Genomic DNA, 27,458 nt, shown 5'->3' on the forward strand with positions numbered 1-27,458 from the left:
CTATAGGTCACTTTGTTTACGTGATCTTCCATGCAGCACTTAACAGTAAACTGTCACTAAAGTGATAACTAACTCTAGGTATCATTAAACGGCCAAAAAATACTTTCTGCTTTTTTAAAACAAAGCCACCTTCTTCCCAACTCCAGTCATTTTTTTTTAATTTTACTGAAAATTTTAAATTTTCCTGAATCCTAGAAGAAAGATAAGTTCAGGAGGTACTTCGTTGCTCAATCTAGAACTCGAACCCATGTATTCGTAATCCGAAGCCACATGGGCCAACCACTACCACGGACTATCTACCTTATCTTTGTGAATTAATTTGTATAGATATTCAGTTTGCGAGAAGTTTAAGTATTCATCACACTTATATTATAAAAGCGAAAGTTTGTGTGTGTGTGTGTGTGTTTGTTCCTTCCCTGCGTTGCGTCCATTGAAGCGATTTGGCTGAAATTTGGAATGGAAATAGATTTTACTCTAGATTAACACTTATCCCGGAAAAGCCATGGTCCAGCGGGATCTGTGAAAAACTAAATTCCACGCGGACAAAGTCACGGCCGTCCGCTAGCGAAGAAATATTTTTTTCCCATTGTTATCACTTTAACTAGGAAACTCATTAGCGTATTTACAGTTTCGTCCATGGAATATTCCAGCCATAGAATCGTTCATAACCACCTTAACCACAGGAATAGTTCTCATATTGCATCGTACAAGGGATTTTCATATTTATGTAAATAACATAAAGCGTATAGTCCCCTGAATGAGTTGCTATCAAAATAGTTTCAGTCCGATAATAATTGCATACAAATAATGATGTAAATAGTAATTACGTTTATAAATGCAGCTTCTATTTGTTTTTCCTTATATAGAGTTATGCATTTCATGTCATAAGGTTGGGGTTATTATATAAGACGCTTTTTACAGGTAAACGGAATTATTGTGAAAAATCAAAACGGTGTCCTTTTAACTTTTTATTCTTTTTTTCATCATTTTTTTAAATGGCCCACTGCACAATTTTTCTATATGGATTTAGAGTATTGATCCACCATGCCGCTCGTAAAAATTGGTGGACTTAATACGATAATGTTGACTTACTAACGATAGCTATAATGACCGTGGCTTAATGCCGCCAACTTTATAACTGACAATAAGAAACTCTAAAAAATAACTAGTAAACAATAAAAATAAATATTGTAAGAAAAACAGCTATCTAAAGAAAATAAATCAATTAAAAAAATCGAGAATTCCAAATAGCTAACAATCAGATAAAATTCGATGCAATTAACTTCTTCAACTTCAAGCAGCTATAAAAATATTTTTTCAGACAAAAACCAACATGCACCTTTAAATCCTGGGCTCGCAGGACTTACTTATAACCCGTAACTGCGTGAGTTAAGACCAATGTGGTAGTCTGAAACTAACTACATATATAAATTGTCTTCTAGCTGACGCCGCGCGGTTTTACCCGCGTTGTTCCCGTTCCCGTAAGAATACGGGAACAATATAGTATAGCCTTCCTTGATAAATGGGCTATCTAACACTGAAAGAATTTTTCAAATCGGACCAGTAGTTCCTGAGATCGCGTTCAACCAAACAAACAAACTCTTCAGCTTTATACTATTAGTATAGATATTTTGTAGGTTTGTATGTAAACATTCTAACGGGAATCGTTATCGTCCTCATTAAAAATAATGAACTCTTTATGAGCGATTATTTATTTCCACTTTCCTGATAAATACATAAATGCATGACTTTGTTCAGATTTTTGAACAGTGCATTAATTAATTAAATTTTATCTACATTCAACAATAGACTAGTGTTTTAGTAACAATGAATGTTTTTACTAGTTACTTTGTATTCAGTAAAACGAAATCCTCTTTCCAAGTTTATCTGAATTCATTTAATTCAGAAACTACTGCTGGGCTATAGGGCGGGGCGCAAAAATCGGTGTCTTTTTTGATAAGAAATAATTTAGTTTTCAAATATTATTTCTTCTCTTTTCATTCTTTTAGATGTATATTAATACAAAATACATAGTAATACGATTACATTACTACTTTTTATATTGAAATTTCATAATGAAAATGAAGTTACGCTTGAGCTTGCATCATTGCTACTTCAAGACGTTTTCTTTATTAATAGAAAAACTTTCAAGTGAGCTATCAGCTTGTTCCGTCAACTAATTCGCAAAACAAGTGTGTCCTAGGCTTTATTATGTTACTCTACAGGTGTAGTTTTTTTATTAAGCAGGTCATTTCACGATCTAGCAATTATAAGTGATCACTAATCAGTAATCACCCTCTGATAGTTATTTAGAAATATATTTCATGTACAGAATTGACCTCTCTACAGATTTATTATAAGTAGGTATAGATTTGTATCCTAGGCTTTACGCCTCTAATTTATTACTCTACAGGGTGTAGTTTATTTCACGGTCTGCCATTGGTCAGTTTTAAAGGTCGTCGTTTAGAATTCAAACAGGCGCACGGGCAATTAAACCTGTCGTATTTGGGGGAACGCGAGCGGAATGCAAATTTGATTGCCGATCGGCAATCAGTTAGATTTGTTTATGATACGCGAAATTGGTCGTTGACACACTTGGTTTAAGCTGAGTGCATATCGACTTCTTAGTAAGTTGAAGCTTTTTTGTCAAACGTAAACTCATTCAGAGATCTTATTACTCGTAGAATGTAACTACAGGGTTAAGTTAAACTTGAGAAAATGGCAGAGAGAAAATGCAGCGCGAAAGTATATAGGTAGGTTATATCTAAATGATATTAGAAGAGATAGTGATAAAAAAACCTGGCTGAGATAATTTCAAGCTGACAAAGTTACTATTGGACTTTACTTATCACCATTGTTATGTAGTTTTTAAAATAATAGTACACTTCAGCTTCATACATTTTTTTACATTATATTTTTTTAATCCGGTGATCTTAGTGATAGAAAAATAATTAATACATTCAAAGCTCCTTCTACAAAACAAATAAAACTTTTTATTTATAAAAATAGTACTATAGTACATTGGTAATTTAATCCGCAATGTTTATCAAAAATTAGATCTTTATCTATCTGTTATAACAGCTACAGCATTGAAAAATTTGAAAAATCCGAAAAAAATATAACTTGGTCACCCTAAGGATTTTTGTGAAAATTATTCAAATTAGTTTTAGATAATTAGGTGGTTTTTCTACCATTTGCGTATTATCTATTAATTACTGGACACCCTGTATAGCGAAGAATTGAAACGTATACGTGTCCGAGGGATTAGTTTTTTTCAATGATGTGTTGTTCCATTTATGATTACCGAATCGAATGTAGGTAATAAATACATCCCTAGTAAAATGATCGTTCATACGTGCATACGTGAGGTGCTGTCTGTAATATTCACATCTCGTACCGTCTGCACGTTCCGGCGGATGTCTATAACTTGACGTTGACGTTATGCGAAATGTCATTGTTCTCGACACAGAGCGGCTACTTCTAGAGATTTATTCGCAACACCTAAGTACTCCTGTTTTTTATTATTGTTGACATCGGATTGTCAATTTATAAACCGATACAGGTTTCAGAATTTGAATAGGTACTTATAAATAAAACTACTCATAAATTAATTTAAACCGTGGTACTAATAGAATACTAAGTATTCTGTGCCGTGGACTTCAGTTCTCAGATTTTCGAAATGCACACTTTTTAGCTATCAGTTAACCTAACCTCATCTAACTTGTTGATGAAGTATATCTGCAGTAGCTTTTTTTGGGTTACCAATATTAGGCTTCTTCAATGAAGGTACTCAACAACAAGCAAAGTAGTCTCCCTTATATTCATCTGCTGTGCTTGATTAAGACCTAAAATTTCCTATTCGGATCCTCTTTTATTGATTTTTAAATTTTAATGTGGTCCCGAAATAGAGCTTTATGAGAAAGTCTTTGTTTTTATGATACAGTAACATGGAAATTTGGATTGCAGCAACTAAGCATGAATAAATAAAGACATGTTTCAGGTGTTTTTGGTGAAAAAATGCGGATGAGCTTTAGTAGGTATGAGAGTGTTGTTTGTTGTTGAAAGTTTTGTTGTTGTTGAGTTTACGTTTTCAAAAGGTAGGAACTTGTAAGTTTTACTCGTCATAAAGAAAGTTATGTCGTGGTTGAGAGTGTGTGGTTTTTAAAACAAAATTGCGTACGTTCACTTTTTGTTAAACTCTCTTTTTTTGCAATTTTTGGCGGATTAAATAATGTGTTCAGCAAAAATATTATTTATACTTTATCGAATACGGATACGGTCGAATTGAGAAACCTCCTCCTTTTTTTTTGAAGTCGGTTAATAAATATTAATAATTATTAGCTGCTATAGTGTGGAAAGACTCACTTTCGCATGTCTATATCGGTAAGGAAGAGCTTTAAACTCGTCGGATAAGACAAAGGGTCCGTGTGCTTAGAAACTGTTTTTTTACGATCCAGACTTAATGATTCACAGCGCGCAACGTCCTGTATATGAATTGCCCATAAAGCTTTTACAGACGTACCAATAACTTATTTTTAGATTAGAAAAAAATGCCAATTTTGTTTGGGAATTTCACATATTGCTTACAATAGAGTTTTTGAATTGGAAATTGCCGTATAGTCTAAAATATAATATATTTTCAGTAGGTATTATTATTTAATATTATACAAGAATCAAGTTACAGCTTCGTTACTTGTACCACTACTATTTGAAGTTCGTTCCCGCAGCAAAATGAGTTACGTGACTTACATAACATGCTTACTGATTAGGTGTTATGTGATATTAAGTAGCTTATTCTCTGCGAGAATAGAGATTACTGAATATACCGGTTTCTTTTTATTTAGTTAAAGAAAAATGTTACTAAGCTTAAACAGTATAAAACAAAGTTGCATTCAGCGTTTGTACGCTAGATTTTTTAAACGTTGCAAGCTGAAGCTGTGAACTTATATTCATATTTTTCTTGAACCTGTAAATTCAAGAAAATATTATACACTTTTAAATTTGCATATATTCAAGAATTCAAAACGTTAATAATCGTCATAAATTAAACTTGATCGTCCATAAAAAAAACTGGCCATGTCTTTTGCACAGATTATTTTTTTTTTGCTATTCTCTTATTTTTTTATTTCTCCTTTTTTTAATTTTTACCAATGTTATAATATAGAAAACACTATTAAAAAGTTATTAAAAAATTTAACCCTCCCGCTACGGGACATTTGAATGCCGAAGTAACCGGTGGTCAGGGCTCCAGAGTGAGGAACATCCTCACAATACGCGCCGTCTCAAAAATCACTGCCTTCTGTATCCGACTCTCGATCCAACAGTTAAGTCTTCCAGTTTAGTCTAATCTCAAAAATTGCAAAATATTTTATATAAAAATATGATTTAAATGTTGAAAAAGGCGCAGTCGTCCGCAAGTAGTCTATGAGGAAGTGTGAAAGATCCACTACCGACCAAAGTTGGAGGCGTATGTTGGCATGTCTGAATATTCTAATATGAATCGTCCGTAGTATTTTGTTTTAGGGTAGTTAGTGTACTATACTTAGTTGCGTCCTTGGACCGCGCGGCGCCGAGCGTGTTAATCAATCTTTAATACATTGTTATTAATAATGTAATACATTTTATTATAATTAAATGTATTTTATAATTTATGAACTATTAAAGTATCTTTCAACGCTAGCGCTCGATATCGTAAACAAGTAATTGTGTATCAGGTATTGTTTGCAAATATAAGTGAAGTGACAATAGTCCGTTACGGTCAATGCACTTACTCGTAGTTTAGTCGAAGACTATTTTATTAATAGTTCACACGATATTTTTGCAAAGCAAACTACTCATAGAAATTATTTAATTTAGTGAAATTTCATAGTTTTGTGAAAATTTTGTTGTAAAGTGCAAAATAAGAGTTTAATCTTTGAAACATTTAAATACTCATTTCATCTTTATTTTCAAGGGTTTTTAAATTTTACGGATACAACTATATAATTACGTACCTAAAGGAATTTTCTTTTTTTATAACACTTGAAACTGAAAATTGAAATATTGTAAATATTCAAAATTCAAAACAACATGAGTAGTTAAATTTTTAAGTTTTGTCCATAATTAAGAAAACTTACTCACTTCTTTGCTCTAAGCTTTGTTTACTTCTGTAGTATTTAAACTTAAAGGTAGAAGTAGAGAAGAGTACCGGTTTCTTGCTGTTGTTTTATAATTTTTACATAAATAGTTGAAAGATACTTTGTAATATTTAAATAATAATATTCAATGTTCAATAGTTAGTGTATAAACGGAAGAGATAACGCGATATCGCGAATCGGCGGATTTTTGTCGACGCTTGTAAGCGCTGTTATAATAATTTATTAGCAGTTGATCTTTGCAATATGGAGTTCGGACTATTAGTGCTTTTGTGTTTAACAGTTGCACCCGTGTTGGGTGAGGGTGAGCTTAAATTGGGTGATGTTGGCACGTGTGAGGAGGGCGATGGGTGAGTTGCATACATTATTGCACAGTTACCTTTTATATTTAAACGGACCACAGGACCAGGCCACCCAGGCCTCTCTCCTTAAAACTCGAAAGGTGGTTGGCAGCAGGAGCGTAGTTACCTCCATATCAGCCGTATCAATGATATGGACCCCCAAAATACAAGTACAGTAAAATATAATCCACAATCTTACTTAATCCATACCGGATTCGATCCGGAAGAAAAGGTAATCTCTTTTTTTCGCAAGCTAAGCAATAAGCACGCGCCCAATAATTGGAAACATCCTACTTTGTGCATTTTCGTTTCTTTGGTGGGAAATCTTTACAATTCATTAAACCACTAGTTAGTAGCTAACTAGAAAATTAAGCTTACCTATACTCCACGCCACGAAACAAGTCTCGTATACGCCGCGCTAATGTCTTAATGGCGCTTTTGTCATTTGTATAGGTGCTGTCAATTTTAGTTCAGGCTTTAGCCAAGGGACTTCTTTCATTCATTTAATTTTAGAACAGCGTGGTGGTCAGAGCTTTACAATGCATTAAAGGCAAGGGGTTGCCTTTAATGCCTGGACTTGCGTTGATGCTGATGACGATGATTGAGGTACTTAAGCTATTGCCGTACCGTTCCTTAAGTTACCGTCCTATGTTGCTCGTCTAGAAAAAGATTTAGTACCTAATTTATGTATCTGACATCTAAAAAATTATTAATGACTAGTTTTACCCACGTGGTTTCCGTTAAAATAAGAAAACGGGGATAATAGCCTATAGCCTTCCTCGATAAATGGGCTATCTAACACTGAAAGAATTTTTCAAATCGGAGTTCCTGAGATTAGCGCGTACAAATCATCAATTACCCTCTTACATAAACCAACTCTCCTCTACAATAACATAAATAATGAATGTTAATAGCACCTGTAATCGAAGAACTTGTAACACTAAGTGTCCATGACTAGTTTCTACGCAGTATCGTACTGGAACCCCCCAGTAAATGGTGGTACGTGCTTATCGGTAATGTGGTAGCTAGCCGAAGTCTTCCAGTTGACCAGAACTAAGCCAAATCTGAAAATGTACGAATTTAATAATCGATTTTTGTGACAATAAATAAAATGATTCTTCTTTTGTTTCAGGTCTACCGAGGTACGTAAGCAGCATGTTTATTTTCAGTTTGCGGAAAGTAATAGTATATTATCCTGTAGTGTAGTTGAAAGTCTTTTCTTTTATCTTGTTGTTATCTCTTGAACGCATGAGAGAAAGCTTGAATTTGGTCTAAATCAATACCTAAAAAATCATCACAAATCAGTTTTCTACAATTTTATAAAGTGTTTACAAAAAAATCCCTTTTGAAAATACTTTTCAGGTTGTATGCTGCCCAGGGTATATTTTGGGTTACGATAAAGCAACTAAAAGAGATTTCTGCAAGCCGATATGTAGGCCCAGCTGTGGGAAGCACGGGGAGTGCGTCAAATATAACCAATGCAAATGCAAACCTCCTTACGAGCTCATAGATAACACTTGCTCTTTACCCAAGACATGCACTGAGCCATGTGTAAACGGAAAATGTACCAGCTACAACAAATGCACGTGTGACTCAGGTTACACACACTCAAATGAATCTTACTGCAAGCCTGAATGCCAAAAAGCCTGCATTAACAGCTTCTGTGGAGCCCCCGAAAGATGTGATTGCTTACATGGATATAGACGTAAAAACCAATGGGAATGTATATTCGATTGCCCGGTTGGTTATACACTCAAAAACGAATCGGAATGTGTACCACATTGTGATAAATGTGAAAATGGTGAATGTATTGGACCAAATGTTTGTAAATGTAACAAGGATTATATTAAGCAAGGTGACGAATGCGTTCCAGTTTGCAAAGGAAACTGTCTAAACGGCTATTGTTTGAAACCTGGCGAATGTGTTTGCAGTACAGGATACACAAACGATCCTGTAGACAAGCTAACCTGTCGTCCTATATGTGAGCCTGGTTGTGTCAACGCTACTTGTGATTCACCCTTTCGCTGCATTTGCCTCCCTGGTTACACTCGTAGGAACAAGACAGTTTGCGAACCAAAATGCGACTATTGCACGAATGGTGATTGCATCGGACCAAACGATTGTAGATGCCACGACGGATATATGATGATGGGCAAAAAGTGCAAGCCAGTTTGCTCGAAAACATGTATCAACGGATTTTGCTCGGAACCCGAAAAATGCATCTGTTTACCTGGATACATCTCTGATGCTAATAACCAATATAACTGCAAACCTGAATGTGTGGGATGTGAAAACGGCGTTTGTATATCACCTGGGCGATGTTCCTGCGTTGATGGTTACGAAAGTGTCAATGGTACATGCAAGCTTAAGTGCTCCCAAAAATGCATAAATGGCCACTGTAAATCACGGTCATGTGGTAACGATTATTGCCCATCAACAGATGAATGCGCTTGTCTCCCTGGGTACAAAAAAGATGATAATGACAAGTTTATGTGCAAACCTCACTGTGCATGTGAAAATGGCAAATGTTCATCCTCCGGCCAATGTCTTTGTGATGAAGGGTATGAAAATCGCAATGGTACATGCAAGCCTAAATGTTTCCAAGCTTGTATTAATGGCTATTGTAAGTCACCAAACGAGTGCGGTTGCCTCGAGGGTTATAAATTGAACATTACATTGGAGTCCTCAGTTTGCTACAAACCATGCTTGAGCCCTTGTGACAATGGAATCTGCAATTTCAACGGGGAATGCGTTTGCTACAACGGACACAGTAATAATACAGGGTGCCTTGAGATGAATAATGAGACGTAAGTATCAAGAATGAAAAATGTATTAATTAGATATTGTTAAAGATTTTTAGGGCACCTGATCTTTTTCACATACAAATTCCACGGTGTTTTAGCTCAGTTTAATATAGTTAAGGGTTCGCATAAACTATTCCATTCATTATTGTTATATTATTTTAAGGTCTGATCCGAGACCCTGAAGAGGGCCAGGTTTCGCTCCTTAAAGTAGAAGAATTTTTCAGAACTGAATATTTCTTAGAAAAAACATTGGTTCCATGTTAAATTACAAGGAAAATATCGCAAATTCCCTGATAAATACCAATTAAAACTGCAAAAAAAAAATTCCATTATTTCTAAAAATTGCAGAGAAATGAGATATCATTTATCTTTACCCGATTTGAGGAAATCCTCTTTGATTATTGTGGAAATAACTAAATAGGTATTGGCAACGCTAAACACAAACTAGTTTTGTTTCTAGTTATTTTGGTTTTGGATAGTTTTGTCCAACGAGCCACTTTAACTTTTTGTATCTTACTCTTATTTCTTAGTTGTTTGTTTCCTTGTTTGTTGTTTACTATAAATAAATAAAACTGAACGTTCCCTTAATAATCCGGAAATAATATATAGTCTATAGCCTTCCTCGATTAATGGGATAACATTGAAAGAATTTTTCAAATCGGACCAGTAGTTCCTGAGATTAGCGCGTTCAAGCGAACAAACTCTTCAGCTTCATAATATTAGTAAAGATTCGCTTTGTCTTTAATAATTTCCATTTTTTAATTCGAATTTGATGTTGCAGGATCCAATGCAAAAGTTGCGACGGCAACTGCACTGGTGATGTATGCAGGTGTCCTGATGGTCGACCCTGCGAAGTGCTGGTTGAGGCTCAAAGAACAGGGTAAGTAGTTCAACCCTCGTAGCTCAAAGATAAAGGGGCCGGACTAATCACAGAGAAGTTGTGGTTCGATCCCCGCCCGCTGAATTATTGTCGTATCTACTACTTAGATTGTGTCTTCAAGACTATTTGGTATCGAATTTAAAAGAAAATATGATTGTAAAAATACAACAGATTTCATTTCATGGAAAACTAAAACAAGAACGTAATATGTTATTGGTTATACTAGTAATAGGACAATCGTGTTTTTGTGTGTAAACGTACGGAGCGTCTGAAAAGCAAAAACGCATTTTGAAAAAAATTATGTTGATAATGATATTTATATCTATAATTATTATAAGTTATCGGACTACTGCAAGTTTAGAGCTTGCTCAATGCGGGTTAAATTTTTTTTTATTCCTTACAAGTTAGCCCTTGACTACATTCTCACGATAGTAAGTGATGCAATCTAAGATGGAAGTGGGTTAACTTGTTAAAAGAAGGATAATCATCCACACTCCTTTTTCGATTTCTACACGAGATCGTACCGGATCGTTGAATGTTAAATTCAGTAATGACCACTATGTGAATGATAGTTAGTGACCACGATTGTTGGCTTAACGTGCTCTCTGAGATATGAGAGTGTTACACCACCAACTTTACTACTTCGTGCAGAAGATAATAATTTTAACTGAAAACATAAAATAAAGAAAAGACTGATCCATGTCCTAGTGCCATCAACCAACATGGGCATCCAAAAGCACAGCCAAACCATTGTGTCAAACGAAGTATTTGTAGGCATTATAAGTTGGTTCTTAAAATCCTGTGATTGTTCTCCAGGTTAGCCGGTCTGGAGTTGACCTGGATCCTGGGCGCGTGTATTGGTCTGCTTCTCTTTGTCTTCGTCATCGCGATCATGGCGCAGATGTGGCGGAAACGACCGAAAGCTAAAACTGCTACGTATGCTGGTAAGTTCTATATTTTCAGTAACAATATTATTGTGTTGTATATTTTGGAAATCTTTCGACATCGTTCTTATGCCAAACTTACACCTTCTTAAAACTTTAATTAAGCTACCCAAAATCGCTTAACAATAAATGAATTTATGAATAAAAAAACATTTTTTTACGATTTGCCAATTAATAATCTGGTATGTTTACGACACACAATCAAGAAAAAATATCAAAACCATAACCATGTTTCGATATTTTTTTCACTGCCCACATATTTTAGGCGCCAAGCGATCAAACTTTTTGTCAAACTGTTTATCATTAATTTGTAAACAATTTGATAATTTGAGGCTTTGTTTGAATTTTTGACAAGTTAAGTTAAGTTAGACAGTTTAATTAAATATTTTTTTTTTTTTATAGTAAAAATAAAGAAAACAATACAATACAATGTTTTACAATATGTATATTACAATTTCAGAAGGAAACACGAACGGTAGCGTTGGCTTCACAGCACCCGGTACTTTGATATTCCCTGATAACAGAGCAGACGACAATTACGATAGAGAAGACGACGAAGACAATAGAGACGACAGAGACGAGCGGACGACAGAAGGACTTCTGCGAACTAAGGTTTTATATGAAGACGAGAACTTGTAACCAAAGACGAAATTAATTTAGTTTTATTTTGTAATATACAAAATTCATCTGCTCAGTTATATTTAACTATTAAGTAAATTGTTGTAAATATGACCTGAAAACAAATGACGACTCCTAAATAAAAAAATCTAAACTTATTTATTTATGTTACTTTTGAAACATCAAGTTGGACTATATTTTGTAAAGACTACTACTTCTGTGATGAAGTTGTGTTAGTGTTGCTTTTCACTCGGGAGGTCCTAGCTTTGATTTTTAAATTAGTTTAAAACTTTTTATTCTTTAAATTATACTTGAACGAAAAACAAGAAATTACTAATTTCTGGTTTGTACGATGTACGATGATAAAGTAGTTATAGAGTATGTATTAAATAAACTCCTAAATCCTTGACAAGTAAGACACGCATTGCATTTCTTTTGGACTGTCCAAGGCGTTTGAATGTGTGCACCATGTCAAGAAGCCTAATTACTTAGAATGTATTACTTAGTGGATCATCAAATCAAATTGTTAACGTGATTTGTTTATGAATATTAGAAATGTGCGCACACGTGTCACTAAGATCTCACCAGATCTCTTCTGGTACTGATGTACACATGACCTAAACTGGAATGCTTCTTCTTCTTGAAGATGACACAAACTTCAGCAGGCGATTCCATAAGAATCTATCCAGTAAGAGAAGAGAGGATAATTTAGGGTATTAAAGCATAAACCATATCCAAATTCCTTCTCTGAAACATTGCCAAGTGTACTAAAATCTACGACGAGAATCAACGAGACCATTCATTATTCCGATTAATGTCTCTATCGGGATGATAAAGTTCTTTGTATTGTCAGTAGGTACGAATTATAATTAATATCGACGTATGAACGTCGGTATCGATAGCGTTGAGGAAATCACGTCACTATAAACTCTACGCCCCCCAGTGACAACATTATTCTCGATGTAAATTTAAGGTCATACGGGTAACTCATTAGAGCCTAACACCTAAGCGGCACCTCGCCGCATCTTGCAAGAAGTGTTCCGATGATGATACGGATTTGATGTACCTGCACGTATGGCACACAAATCAACTCGAACGGCACCGAAGAAACTCGAGCAACGCACACTTATCAGAATAGTAACGTAATCGCTTTGTCTCGGGACAAGTTTATGGCTCGCCGTCCGCGCGCTTACGCCTCGCCGTCCATCCTTACGCCTGATCGTCGCCGCGCTTACGGCTAACCGTCTTCGCTCAAGCTCATACCTACGTGTTTCCGTATCCAAGCACATCCGAGGCGCACCTGCCCTGCTCGCGTACCAACTGGCTCTCAACCTGCGGTCGACGAGCCGTAAGTCACCGTCACCGTATCCGAGTCAACACCTGGTTGACCGAGAGGCGATACGTTTGCGATCCTTTCTGAGTTGATATGTATGCTATAACCTTAATGCATTCATGTTCATACTAAAGAACGAAATACGATATAATGTATGAAATAGAAAGCGAGGTGGTCGGGTGCTGGATCCTATTGCAAATAATCACTTTACCGTTCTTCTAATATATTCTGGTATTTTACCTTTCAAGTGTAAAAGTAAACTTATAAATGAACATTTATCAATCAAGTATTATAATCACGTAATTCGTTGAATTACAACAATGCTTTTACCAATGCCTTGCTTGTTAAACATTCTCGTGGCATTGAAGATGTAAGCAAAGATAAAAAGAAACTATTTGACCGTGATGTACCTATAATAATTATTATTGTCTAAGTTTTCTATTGTACAAAAATATTTAGTAATAAAATGTTTTTTTTGAATAATATAATATTAAGAATATGAAAACGTTATTCTATAAATTTAAACGCAAAACTTTACTTAAAAACTAATAACTTTTATTCATCTCACTAATTTCAGAGATCTCAAAATATAAACGTACTTACATACACAAAAATTTGTTTAAATTTTTATCTTTTAATAGTGTTCAAAACTTACTTTTTCAATACTAATAAGCACCTAGTGAATCCAAAGAGATTAAAAAAATATACTTTACTTAATATCATGTAAATTACTTAATTAGTAAGTAGTCTGTAAATTAAAAATTTTAAACTTAATTTTACGTCTAAGTTTGAACTAAATGTGAAGTTTTTACAGCCATGTTCCCGCAACGGGTCGACAACCTAGTCTGTATTACGTGAAAATATATATTTTTGATGCAATGTATGACCTTTCATTTTAAACTACCCAGCTGAAATTACTCTTATACACCCACGCGCTATTTTGTTACAAGCTCTCTTTTAAATTGCTGTTTGCTTGTTAAAGGTCAAATCTTGCAACTGAATTTTACAACTCTGACGCTGACTTTTTTCATATAGGTACAGACTTTTTTCTTTAACAGCCGATGGACGTCCATCGGACATAGATGGACATGCATAGACTTCCAAACACAACGGTCTCGAGCCGCCAGCATCCAGCGACTCCCTGCAAGCCTCTTGATGTCCTTAGTCCACCTAGTGGGCGGTCGACCAATACTGTGCATTTCGGTGCGGGGTCACCATTCCAGCACCTTGGGACTCCACTTGCCATTTCAGCTTCGCGACTCGCTGAACTATGACAGTGAAAGAAAGAAAGAAAGAAAATAAGTTTATTCACTTTTTAGTGTCACAAACAGTACATCCTATCTTAGATATTACATGACTGTCTGTGACACCAAACAGAAAGGGTTTACAGCTCAGCATTAGCCGTTCATCGCAGGAAAGCAATGCGCAGCGCTGATTTTCAGCTGAGACCCGGGTGACGTCACAGTCAGTTATAATTATAAACTAAACATCTAATCAAAATACTTTAAATACATCCAAAATAAAAATTCATACAATAAGACACAAAATAAAAAAAAAAAAACCAAAATCAAAAAACCTTGATAAGAGCGTATAAATAAAATAATAATAACATAAAGATAAATGCCAACACTTTGGCATTTATCTTTATGACTGACTTTGACTTTGGTTCGTCTGCGGATCTCCTCATTTCTGATTCGATCACGCAGGGAAACTACAAGCATAACTCGCTCCATCGTCCGCTGAGTGAGTTTGAGCCTTCTAATGATGCCCACGGTTAGCAACGAAGTCTCGGATCTGTAGGTGATCACTGGCAACACGCACTATTCGTCATCAGGCCCTGAACAATTTTGAACCTAAAGATGTTGCGCAGTTTCCCTAGCGCTACCTAGCCCAGCTGGATTCAACGGTTCTCTCCTTTCTCAAAATTGGACCTACCTAATTGGACTGTGTGACCAAGGTAAATGTATATACCCGTCTACAATTTCAAGCGTACAGTCCTCAACAATAACTGGGTGGAGCGGTACATAAGCGTTAGATACTCGTATGATCTTGCCGAAAAACGGCAAGTTTGCATACTTACCATTGCGTGTTTACAGTTTTCAAAACAGCAATACATATTATGCCTCTTTGTAAAAAATCTTGTCACAAATAGTCATTAAACCTAAAAAACGTCATGATCACGAATTAAGGGAATAAACAACTTTCAACTCATTTTATTTTATTTTAACAGTTTTAACAAGTTCTTATTTATAAAATTTTGTATCAAACATTATGTTCATAGTCTCTTCTTCAAAGTTCTTCGAACTTCGAGCCTTCAGTATTCTGGGATATCAAAAACCAATAGATTAGCGATGTCTTTAGGTGTTTGGACAGATCGTCGGATCCGTTTAACGCAAGCTGGGCGTCCCTTCACGCTGGTGTCCTTCCTGTAGCCAGGGTTGCAGATGCAGAAGTGAGGCGCAGAGCAGGTGCCGTTGGGACAACCGCCTGGACAGTTGGGGATGCACCTGGGGAATCAGAAGTAGGAATGTTGTACTGAATATTTAATGAGCTTTCTAAAGATAAGCAGTTGTCTCAATAGCTCTACTTTTGATGAACTGGACTTAACATCGAGAGGTCAAAATATCACCATAGCTTCACAGTTCAATCCCGGGAGGTCATAGGTTTGATCCCCATCCTATACATCAATTTAGTGGTAACAATGAAACATTATCATGAGGGCTGAATAATGAGTCAAAAATTCATTTATTTCTTAATAGAAATAAATGAATTTTGACTTGGCTCATTATTCTGACTCTGAAAGTGCTTGTAAAGTAAGCCTAATAACTTATTTTACAAGCCCTTTTGAAACGTCAGTCGTCAGGTAATATTCACGAGGGCTCCAATCTCCTTGGTCCGAGAAGAGCCCACAACAAACTCAGTCTATTCAAATCCCCCTGTCTTCTCTCTTAAGAGCATGAGGTGTATGCTTTGTCCTGAGGACAAGGCACAACCTTTACTGAAGCCTCATCATCCTAAGCTCATTGTACCAAAGACCTGACCAAGGACCAATTTAACTCTGGCGGTGTTTTTAGGATATTATGTGAAAAAATGACAATTAGCTCTTAGAACGGGTACCTACCGCTTATTTAACTAATATTGTTCTATTTAGTTTGTAAGATCAAATTCTGTTCATTATGCTAATTTGTTTACCTTGATCCAGTTAAATCAGCAGGATCTGTAATATATCCGGAATTGCAGCGACAAACTCCGCTAGTGCAAACGCCGTTGATGCAAGGACTGGCGCAATCCAGGTCCTCGTCAGAGCTCACCGGCTCTCGGTTTTCAGGGTGCCTTTGGTTATCTGGTAAACCAGGATTTTGAGCTCCCTGACCTTGGTATCCAGTTTGCCCTTGATACCCACTTTGACCATGGTATCCACTTTGACTGTGATATCCAGTGTGTCCCTCGTGACCACTTTGACTGTGGTATCCATATTGACCTTGGTATCCACTATGGTCTTCGTATCCAGTTTGACTATGATAACCAGTTTGCCCGTTTTGAGCAGTTTGCCCTTGGTATCCTGTATGTCCTAGTCCGGATAAGCCCTGACTGTCAGGATAAAGGTGTTGTTGTTGACCAGGGTATCTTTGAGATGGATTTATTTGACCAGTGTTAGTCTGGCCAGGATTAGCCTGTCCAGGGAATGTTTGACCAGGATATGATTCTCCAGGGTACCTTTGGCCTGGATAATATGTCTGACCAGGATATATTTGTCCAGGGTAGTAGTGTCCAGGATATGTCTGGCTCGGATACGTCTGACCAGGATATGACTGACCAGGGTAAGGATAGCCAGGATACGTCTGACCAGGGTAAGTCTGACCTGGGTACGTCTGACTAGGATATGTCTGACCTGGGTATGCCTGACCTGGTAATGTTTTATTAGGGTTCGTTTGATCGGGATTTCTTGAACCAGGGTATTTTTGATCTGGATATACGGCACCAGGAGATGTACTATTGGGATTTCTTCTATCAGGATTTATCACACCAGGATATGCCTGTCCAGGGTATGTCTGACCAGGATAAGTCTGACCAGGGCTTAATTGTCCAGGATACGTCTGACCGGGAAGTGTTTGACCAGGATACGTCTGACCGGGTCCTGTTTGACCAGGATATGTCTGCCCAGGGTAGGTCGGTCCGGGTTTTGTGCCATTTTGGACTAGGCTGTCAGGGTATAGAGTATTATTTTGCGGGATTTGTGGGTAGTATGAAACAGTGGGTGTTCGATACGTTGAGTCGCTGCAGACATTTGGGGCGACGCAGCGCCCAGGAGGACAGCTCCTGAAAGCAACAGACATTCTAAAAAAAATACATTTAATGTTTTATAGTTAGTAGATAATATTTTTTTACGAATACTATGCTGTACGAATGTAATATGAATCCCACATGGATTTAATCGAACGTCACGGGGACTTGCTTTGTTTGATAGATAAGATGATAGAAATAATAAAGGCTACATGACATTTCCGCTTTCAGTGATGGGAAGAACTAATAATTTTGAAGACTGTTGTTTTTACTACGGCAGTCAGAAAATATTTACTGTCATTAACATCAGACAGGGAGGCCTGGCCCTAAAGTTAACTCAAAAAGGGTGATAGAGGTAATCAATCTCCATCTAAAACCTACACATATGTAAGTGTAATGTTTGCCCACACTCTCGTGATTTACTTCATCACTAATTTGAACAATTTGTTTAATAACTTCCACTCGGTTGAACACTGTACTTAGTACCGCAGTGTTACCGTTGCAATACTAGAATGAATCCCACTAGTCTGTTGACAGTCTAGGCTGTTGACATGCAGTAAGTTTGCTCGTATTCATGTATGTAGACTAGTCTGTTGACAGTCTAGGCTGTTGACATGCAGTAAGTTTGCTCGTATTCTTTAACACTTACGAGGAACATTCCGGCTCACACTGTCCGTAGGAGTCTTTCTTAAAGCCGAGATGACAGCGGCACTCGTTGGATGTGACGCAGCCGTTCCTGCATGGAGTGGAGCAGGTTGACTTGCAGTTACCCTCGCGCGTCGCCTGGTAGCCAGGCGGGCAGGCACACGTGTTGGGCTGCGTGCAGTTACCTGAGGGAAACCAAACAGAATTACCTTTTTTTTTATTCATTACTAGCAGATGCCACACGGTTTCACTCGCGCAGTCCCCGTTCCCGTATGAGTACGGGGATATGTAGCCTATAGGACCCAGGAATAGTGTAGCTTTTCAAGAGTGGATTTTTTTTTCAAATTGGTTCAGTAGTTGCGAAGAATACAAATACACATAACATCAAATATTTCTTCTTTATATTAATATTGAAGTCTAGATTATAACTATACACTCATCGTGTATAGTATTGCTAATGCTAACTGTAGGCCTCATAGGAAGGCTTAGAGTTAATGGAACTATGCACGGAGTATCTCTGCATGTTCGAATCAGAAAGGAGGAGAGAGAGAACCAAAAGCCGACATAGCTTAACATTTCAACAAGTCTCAAAACTGAAGTGGCAATGTGCGAGGCATATAGTTCGAAGATGAAGAGCGATGGACGTTGGAGTCATCACAAAGTGCTAGAATGACGACTCCACACTGGATAGCGCATGTGTTGGTCGATCCCCTACTAAGTGGACCGAAGATAATATACGGATTGCATGTAACCGCAGAGAGCAGTGATAGCCCAGTGGATATGACCTCTGCCTCTGATTCCGGAGGGTGTGGGTTCGAATCCGGTCCCGGGCATGCACCTCCAACTTTTCAGTTGTGTGCATTTTAAGAAATTAAATATCACGTATCTCAATCGGTGAATTAAAACATCGTGAGGAAACCTGCATACCAGAGAATTATCTTCATTCTCTGCGTGTGTGAAGTCTGCCAATCCGCATTGGGCCAGCATGGTGGACTGTTGGCCTAACCCCTCTCATTCTGAGAGGAGACTCGAGCTCAGCAGTGAGCCGAATATGGGTTGATGACGATGTAACCGCTGGATGAAGGCGCCGAGTTATTTGGGAGCCTATGACCAGCAGTGGACATCCATCGACTTATAATAATGATGATAATGACACTGTGATAATGTTGCTTGAATGCGTGATGTTTGAGGTAGGAAACCTTATAAAAATAACTGATCTTACCTGTACCACCACAATTTTCTCTACACACCGGTCTGCAGAACTTTCCCTCCACATCCAAGGTATATCCGTCCTTACACAAGCACTCTCCGCCGCTGCAGTGGCCGTTTTGACAACCAATGGGACACGTCGGCATACAGAACCCACCCAAGTTCTGGAAAAATCAAGGATAAAATCAAGGAAAAATAAATTATAGATTCCTTCCTTCCTTCTCTAGATATTGTATAAACTTGATCAATGTAACCGGATTAGTCTCTGCTAATTAATAAAAAAATCATGGCATAGTGTTTCGATTCCAACATCTGGAAAATATTTGTGTGTAAACCATTGTCTGGATTTATACATTATATTAGTATGTATAGGTAGTTTATAAATGTAATAGAATCAGCTATCTTAGTACCCTTAAGGGTGTAACATAAGGTCATACAACAGGCTATGCTTTGGGGATAGATAGTGATGTACCTACTGTGTGTGTGTGTGTGTTGTCAAAAATTACGTTAAAGTTTATTTTATAAAAGACACGTGCGAAAGTATTTTCTTTAATTTTTTTTAAATAATAATAATTGACGGACCAAGGATATGATTCACCTGTGACCTGATGGTACCTACGTGAAATCGTACTCGTACTCGGACAAGCTAATAAACAACGACATTTTATACTATTAGATATGTTACGTGCCATTAAAATCACCGCAAAAAATGTTCGAACTCAGCTACTCCACTGAGCGTAAAATGCATCATTTTGTTTACTTACATTATTTTATATTTTTGTATAATATATATTGTTTGACACACACCTCGACATTGTAGACAATATTTAGGTATAATATAAATATGTAGGTAATTAATAACTTTCGGTGTTGCAGCTGATTTATATAAAGACAATTGGCCGCCATTGTTTGCCTCGGTGCGACGTGCTTGTGCCATATCTACTTTTATAAAATATCGTTGCTAATAAATAAATTTAACAATAAATAACTTTTTATTTCGGTCTACACCATAGAATTAAAAATTAATCTAGAAGAGTTAGTAAGATTAGTAACAATTTTTATCTTATATTTATTTATCTATATAACGAATAAATTTAATTTTATTAATTTTAAATCATTAATTAATTTTGACATTTAATCTTTCCTATAAATTTGACATAATATAATTGGTTAAGTGTTGACATATAGTTATAAATATAAATGTTATGTCCGCCTATTGTTTAATATGCATATCAGAATTCTTTCATGTGACATGTTTTATTTGATTTTTTAAATTTTAATATGTGTATTGTTCGCGTTCTTTATATAAATAAATAAACTTTATTTTTCGACGGCCGCGATAGGATGCTTTCTGCATCCACGGCCTTGGGTTCGATTCCCACAACTGGAAAATATTTGTGTGATGAGCATAAGTGTTTTCCAATGTCTGTGTGTATTTATACATTATATAAGTATTTATATGTAGTATATAATTGTATATTAATATTATAATATCAACTATCTTAGCACTCATAACACAAGCTACTCTGTATGCTTAATTTGGGGCTAGATAGTGATCTGTATTGTTTAAGTATATTATTTATTTATTTATTTATTTTCTAATTACTTGTTGTCGAGTCAACTCTTCTGGTAATGTTAAGGTAGTGCACCAAGCTGTTTTTGTACACTTTACCAGTCTTTTGTGGAAAATAGCAAAATAAAATTGAGCTCGTATTCACCGTACATTCAAAATACCTCACGCGAAATAACATCTGCTTTTATTCAATGTAAGCGTTTATTAAACTTGCTTTACTTTACATTTTAACTTGCTTTATTACATAGCTCGTTTACAAACACACAGTGTTTCTGTTTGTATGTCATTCCAATGGAAATAATGCGTGTTTGATATAAGTTAATTTGACATCCGTCATTTAGACAACTGTAGTATTGACATAATATTATAATTGACTTATAATAATGACATGTAATAATAGTAATAACATAATATTTTAATTGTAATTGTATTGTAATCTTTAATAATGTAATTTGTTTTTTTTTTTTGTAATTGTCTTTTTTTTTGTAATTTTTTTTTTAGATATGACTTTTTTTGTTTTTTATATTTAATTTTATGTGACTTGTTTTTTAATTTTATTGCTTTTAGTTTATTGTAGTCTGACATTTTTTGCATATTAATTTGCATTGTGTAATTTGTCATTCATTCATTTCTGACAACTGTAGTATTGACATAATTTTGTGTACGCTGTGTTAACCTATAATTAGCTGTGCAATAACTACTCATATATTTATTTCAATGTAAATCATTAACATGTGAAATTGTAATAGCTGGTGGTTATCCTAATATAATAAACAAATAAATAATTACTATACTTTGACGGCTTAGGAACTGGATCCTGAAGGAAAAACACGTGAGGAAACCTGCATACTAGAGAATTTTCTCAATTCTCTGCGTGTGTGTAGTCTGCCAATCCGCATTAGGCCAGCGTAGTGGACTAAGGCCTAACCCCTCTAATTCTTAGGGTGGCCGCTCATTGACAATTTTTAGTTGGCCGATAGTTGGACGACTTTTTAATTGTACGTGATTTAGTTCGACAGATCTGCGGGCGGACAAAAACGTACCGCCAAGCGATTTATCGTTCCTGTACGATGTCGTGTAGAAACCGAAAGGAGTGTGGATTTTCATCCTCCTAACAAGTTAGCCCGCTTCCATCTTAGATTGCATCATCACTTACCATCAGGTGAGATTGTAATCAAGGGCTAACTTGTAAAGTATAAAAAAAAAAATCTTTTTCCTTCAGAGTCCCGTAAATAGAACAACATACCGTATGTAAGGTGAAGGAAAAACATCGTAAGGACACCTGCATACCAGAGAAATTTCTCAATTGTCTGCTTAGTAGATTAAGGCCTCTTATTCTGAGAGGAGACTCGTGCTCAACAATGAGCCGAATATGGGTTGTTGATGTTGAATACTTATCTACGAATGTTTTGACAAACTTTTAGCCTTTATAACTTAGGTATCTCTGTTATAGTAAGCGTTCAAGTCGACAAGTGATTTAAGGCTGTACACTTACCCTGATATGGTCGGGGAAGCACGAGCAAGTGTTAGGTGCGGTGCATATCGCGTTGACGCACTCCGGCTCACACACCGGGTCGCACACCGAGAACACTTCGATGTTCCTCTCATAGCCCCTACAGCATGTTCTTATCCTGCTCAGGTCTGGACGAGACTGAAAAATATTCGATACTAAGAAAATAGTTTAAGTAAGTAAGTAGTACTATTTTTCTTCTCTACTTCTAGACTAATATTGGTACTAAATAAATAAAAAAAAGTAGTCTTGATACTTAGATACTTAGCTGTGTAAACTAATATTAATATAAAAAGAGGTAAAGTTTGATTTTCGTTCGACTATTTTAAAATTTTTTTCGTAATTGGAAATCTACATTTTCACAGCGGAATAGGCTATAAATATTTTCTCCGCATTCTCACAACAACGGGTAAAAAAAAACACGGAGCGAAGTAGAAAATATTATAGCTCGCTGCATACGTGTTTATCTCAACTTTTAAACATCGTTTTATAGAATATTCATACGTCACGGAAGCACAGACGGGACGGCGATGTGATGTCTATCAAGTTCTTTGATGACGCTCCCATGATATGCGGGCGACGGGAGGAAAGACTGCGCGGGTGTGAAATCGTGCGCGCGGGAAAGTGAGGTGTTTCAGTCGTGGGTTTTTCATTCATCGCTACACGCCTCTCGGCCCGCGCGGATCATCGGGAGTATTACGAACGAAGTTGCCAACCTATAGATAACTACATAACACCACGTCACTATTCTAATCCCGTTATAAGTGCAACGACCTTAATTAATATTTTTCTCATCGTAATAGTTGACGAAACAAACATACAGGGATAACTCGCGAATGCATAAAGCCGTTGTTAATATGTATTTAATATTATAAAGCTGAAGAGTTTGTTTGTTTGACCACGCTAATCTCAGGAACTAATGGTCCGATTTGAAAAATTCTTTCAATGCTAGATATCCCATTTATTAAGGAAGGCTATAGGCTATATTTTATCCCCGTATAACGGGAACCACGCGAGTAGAACCGCGCGGCGTCAGCTAGTAATTATATATTCTTAGTTACAATTTTGTGCGGTAACTTATTAATGATAAAAATAAATGATCTTACTCCATTTCCAGCTGGAATATGCGCAGGATCTCTCGCCAAGGAAGCTGTTCTGTGGAGAAAATGAAATTCGTAGTTGTAAGTAATTTGGTCATCTTTTTTTTATTTTACGTATGTAGGTATTCATATGTGCTGAAAAAGAGAATCTGTAAACGCTAAACGTGACCATAACTTTGTCTTAAATCTTATTTTCATGATATTTTTATTATTGTCATATGACTGGGACTGAAATTTATGAAAATTTTAACTTGAATAGGAGAAAGGTACTTTACAGCCCGATACAGGTCTCGGAACCCAGGACCTTGTGGTCTTGTTACGTATGTTAACCACTGAGCCCAATGGGGTTCCAACGAATTATTGCTTTTCGATAGTAAAAAATTACAAGTATCAAATCTGACCGTGATACGTGATACGATCAAGAGACATGATAGCCCAGTGGATATGACCTCTGCCTTCAATTCGGGGGGCTTAGGTTCTAATCCGGTCCGGACCATGCACCTCCAACTTTTGAGTTAAGTGCATTTTAAGAATTTTAATATCACGTGTCTCAAACGGTGAAGGGAAAACATCGTGAGGAAACCTGCACATGAAGTCTGCCAATCCGTATTGGGTCAGCTATTGGTCTAACCCCTCTCATTCTGAGAAGAGACTCGTGCTTAACAGTGAGCCAAATATGGGTTGTTAATGATAATGGTGATGATGACTGACTAAAATCTGGCAATACTCACGGCACTTCTATGTAGCAAACTCCAACTTCACGAAAGTCTTTAGAACTGACGTGTGAACCGGAGCCTTGTTGCGTTAAATTGAAACGCATCACATATCCACCGAAAGCGTCTTGCCTGTTGCTGAAAAAGAAACGAAACTTTTTTCTTCTCTGGTGATTCAGTTCTAATGTTACGTTTGTAAGAATCATCAAGACTATTTTTAACGGCTGACTCAACTACAAAAACAACAGTAAATATACAGTTAAGTGTTAAGGCATCCACAGAAGAATCAAAGTCACTGACATGGCTTAGCGAGTCGCGAAGCTGGAGTGGCAATGGGCAGGGCACATAGTACGTAGAGACGATGGACTATGGGGTCCCAAGGTGCTGGAATGTCGATCCCGCACCGAAAAGCGCTGTGTTGGTGGACCCCCCAATAGGTGGACCGAGAACATCCAGCGGGTTACAGAGAACCCCTGGATGCTGGCGGATCGAGACAGTTGTGTTTGGAAGTTCATGGAAGAGGCCCAAGTCCAGCAGTGGACATCCATCGGCTGATAATATATTTTTTTTTATTTTTTTATTTTATTCTTTACAAGTTAGCCCTTGACTACAATCTCACCTGATGGTAAATGATGATGCAGTCTAAAATGGAAGCGGGCTAACTTGTTAGGAGGAGGATGAAAATCCACACCCCTTTTGGTTCAAGCTTTTCAATTTCATTTTTAAGGCTAGGTTGATAAGGTAGTAGCTACTGGTGCAGATTTCCTGATTATGATCATATCAATCTGAATTTGAAAGTCAAAAAGGTTTTTGACGGCCTCTATGGCGCAGTGGTTTGCGCGGTGGATTTACAAGATGGAGGTCCTGGGTTCGATCCCCGGCTGGGCAGATTGAGATTTTCTTAATTTGTCCAGGTCTGGCTGGTGGGAGGCTTCGGCCGTGGCTAGTTACCACCCTACCGGTAAAGACGTACCGCCAAGCGATTTAGCGTTCCGGTACGATGCCGTGTAGAAACCGAAAGGGGTGTGGATTTTCATCCTTCGTCCTAACAAGTTAGCCCGCTTCCATTTTAGACTGCATCATCACTTACCATCAGGTGAGATTGTAGTCAAGGGCTAACTTGTAAAGAATAAAAAAAAAAAAAAATCTCGCGAGGCCCATTTCATTTCTCGCGATTGTTTTGGCACTTTGCCAACGTCTAGCTACGTCACTGTTGATGAATCTGTAGGCGTTGCACTTACGTATTGTTAGTGGCGCCAGGGTTGTAGTATGTAGGGTAACCAGGGTAACCTCGCCCCCCCTTAACTCCACCCTTGACTCCCCCCTTCACGTGGATCCACTGAGCATCGTCTGCGCCGCAGCCCACCAGCAGGGCGCCGAGGAATATCAGCAGCATACCTTATGACCAGAGATTGCTTGTATTTAGATAGTTTACGATAAATAAAAAAGGTTTTTTTTTATCCTAATAATAATATTGTCAATTGTCAAAACAATACTCGTAATAAAACGATGATTGAAATATTTTCTAAGCAATAGTCAATAGACTTCCATAAGAAATATTGCGCCTTAGAAATATAATAGCAAAAACTTGATCGTATTACTTAGATTCCATGGATATCTTAGATTCCATGGATTCACCGTGCGGGTGCCGGGTCTATCGCGTGGCAGAGAGATAAACTTGTACTCCTGAACCAAAACCCTGAACTTGTGACCACGGGTTAGGTAATTGGTAGGTTTACCAATGGTAGGTAGGTAACCTTTAGGTTATTGGTAATGTTGTATCACTATAAACAGACAAACATTTACTTTCAAGTGCTTGTAAACTATGCCTACCGAGGGCCTAGTGTCAGTTTGATACTGTGACGATCACGTTAACGTAAACGCGAATTTCTGAGGAATTGAAACAGCGCCATCTAGTGGTACTGTTGCAGAACTGTTCTAATTCCATACAAAGTCGCGTTTACGTTAACACGATATTAACAGTATGAAAACATTGAATAGCCGATCCGATCAAACTTCACAGATTGTACGTTCCTTCTCTACCATACCCCTAATCTACCCCTATCCTTACCCTATCCTAACCCTACCCACCTATTTTTAAAAATAAAAGAACCCTTATGGTGTCATGACTATAATAGTTAGACGTAAAATATGTTGTCGCGACACTCGGAGATAGTGTAGCTTCCCAACAGTGAAAGAGTTTTTTAAATCGGTTCAGTAGTTTCGGAGCTTATTTAATGCAAACAAACATCCTTTCTCTTTACAATAATAATATAGATAACGGCAATGGTCCCCCGCATTGTTAATCGCGTAGTTTCCGTTCCCGTAAGAAAACGTGAATAGAATATTGCCTTTGTTATTAGCTGATAGAGTAGCTTTCCACATTTTTGAAATCATTTTTCAAATCGGTAAAGATTCCGAGAAAGCGTATCAAATACCTAAACAAAAACACTTATTTTCGCTTTAATATTGTGGTATGGAGTTAATATAATATTATATGAGCTGATTTGAATCTGAGTATCAAATACTTAGTTAAACTTACCGCAGTCGATTATCTCAGCTTACTTATATACTAGTATACTCTTAGACATTCAGTACTGTACTGACCAGTTGACCAGTGACCTTACTGCGATTATCAATTATTTTATGTGTGAATTTGACGTGTCAAGTTAGATAAGGGTGATCATACTTCCGGTTCTGTGTTCCGTAGTTTTTAAATCATTTTCCAGCAAAGTAGCATTTTTAGTAAACGTTTAACAGATATTCGCTTGAACCTAAGCCTGAATCTGAACCTGTACTTACCTACAATAAATTTTAAAAAATATTAAACGAAGTATAATTCAGTTACTGAACTGATTTAGATGAAACTTTTGTGAAACTACGTCTGGAGTCTTTTTGAGCACGATTTGCACAAAGTTTTAAAAAAAAAAAATTGCCAAATGCGAGTGTATGGTCAGGGCAGGACGGTGACCCGGAATAAACTAGATAGGGACGAGAACGGGACAGGACATAATAGCATGTATACGAACAACATGCATATAAACAACCTAGATACTGGAAAACTTCCATACACGCAGATAGTTTTCGATCGTGGTAATCTTACCTACGGTCTACGACCTACGGCCTATGGAAGTAAAGTGGCGGCAGCCAATCACTAATTTAAATCAGAAGGTCAACGATCTTAAAGTTAGCATTTTTACTCTCTCGAGAATATGATTTCATCCTAGATGAATAGTAATCTAGGTGAGGATGGATCCCTTTCTGGAACCCTGACATAGTTAATGCAACATGTCATAATGTGGCGTGAAAGCGTAACACACAAACTCACATACGCATTTATATTATTACTGAGGATTTCATATTTGTTTTG

The 27,458-nt window shown here is 36.9% G+C and overlaps 2 protein-coding genes across 7 annotated transcripts in view; one reads left to right on the forward strand and one right to left on the reverse strand.

Annotated features, from left to right (window-relative positions):
* The window catches only part of LOC112052633 (cell death abnormality protein 1-like), a 26,208-nt gene extending 12,275 nt beyond the window's left edge, over nucleotides 1-13,933 (forward strand). For 2 of the 5 annotated variants that reach the window (XM_052884587.1, XM_052884588.1), the window contains exons 5-9: nucleotides 7,608-7,617; nucleotides 7,838-9,282; nucleotides 10,061-10,159; nucleotides 10,976-11,103; nucleotides 11,564-13,933. In XM_052884587.1, coding sequence (XP_052740547.1) covers nucleotides 7,608-7,617; nucleotides 7,838-9,282; nucleotides 10,061-10,159; nucleotides 10,976-11,103; nucleotides 11,564-11,742 — 1,861 coding nt within the window. In that variant the 3' untranslated portion in view covers nucleotides 11,743-13,933. Of the gene's footprint in view, nucleotides 1-5,551; nucleotides 5,715-6,275; nucleotides 6,485-7,607; nucleotides 7,618-7,837; nucleotides 9,283-10,060; nucleotides 10,160-10,975; nucleotides 11,104-11,563 lie in introns of those variants that run through there. The other 3 variants (XM_024091792.2, XM_052884589.1, XM_024091794.2) reach the window with 3 other exon arrangements.
* On the reverse strand, nucleotides 13,574-26,717 carry LOC112052634 (tenascin). Of its 2 annotated transcripts, none has more exons than XM_024091796.2 (9): nucleotides 26,631-26,717; nucleotides 25,330-25,486; nucleotides 24,107-24,226; nucleotides 23,382-23,430; nucleotides 22,261-22,416; nucleotides 19,206-19,356; nucleotides 17,988-18,168; nucleotides 16,247-17,374; nucleotides 13,574-15,561 (listed from the first exon to the last, which is right to left on the reverse strand). In XM_024091796.2, the coding sequence occupies exons 2-9, from the start codon at nucleotides 25,482-25,484 to the stop codon at nucleotides 15,369-15,371; spliced, it is 2,133 nt and encodes a 710-aa protein (XP_023947564.2). In that variant the 5' UTR covers nucleotides 25,485-25,486; nucleotides 26,631-26,717; the 3' UTR covers nucleotides 13,574-15,368. The 2 variants fall into 2 exon arrangements, with proteins under 2 accessions (XP_023947564.2, XP_023947563.2); XM_024091795.2 differs by having other exon boundaries at nucleotides 16,247-17,392.
* Nucleotides 26,718-27,458: the final 741 nt, after the last annotated feature.

Source organism: Bicyclus anynana, chromosome 12 (genome assembly GCF_947172395.1).
Source record: "Bicyclus anynana chromosome 12, ilBicAnyn1.1, whole genome shotgun sequence".
In the NCBI taxonomy this organism is placed as follows: Eukaryota; Metazoa; Arthropoda; class Insecta; order Lepidoptera; family Nymphalidae; genus Bicyclus; species Bicyclus anynana.

Excerpts from the sequence above, each read along its gene's own strand:
- LOC112052634 (XM_024091795.2), bottom strand. The coding sequence starts at position 25,484 with ATGCTGCTGATATTCCTCGGCGCCCTGCTGGTGGGCTGCGGCGCAGAC. Across the intron at positions 22,417-23,381 it reads ATATTCCAGCTGGAAATGGA|TCTCGTCCAGACCTGAGCAG; the intron begins GTAAGATCATTT and ends AATATTTTTCAG. Across the intron at positions 18,169-19,205 it reads AGAAAATTGTGGTGGTACAG|GTAACTGCACGCAGCCCAAC; the intron begins GTAAGATCAGTT and ends GGTTTCCCTCAG.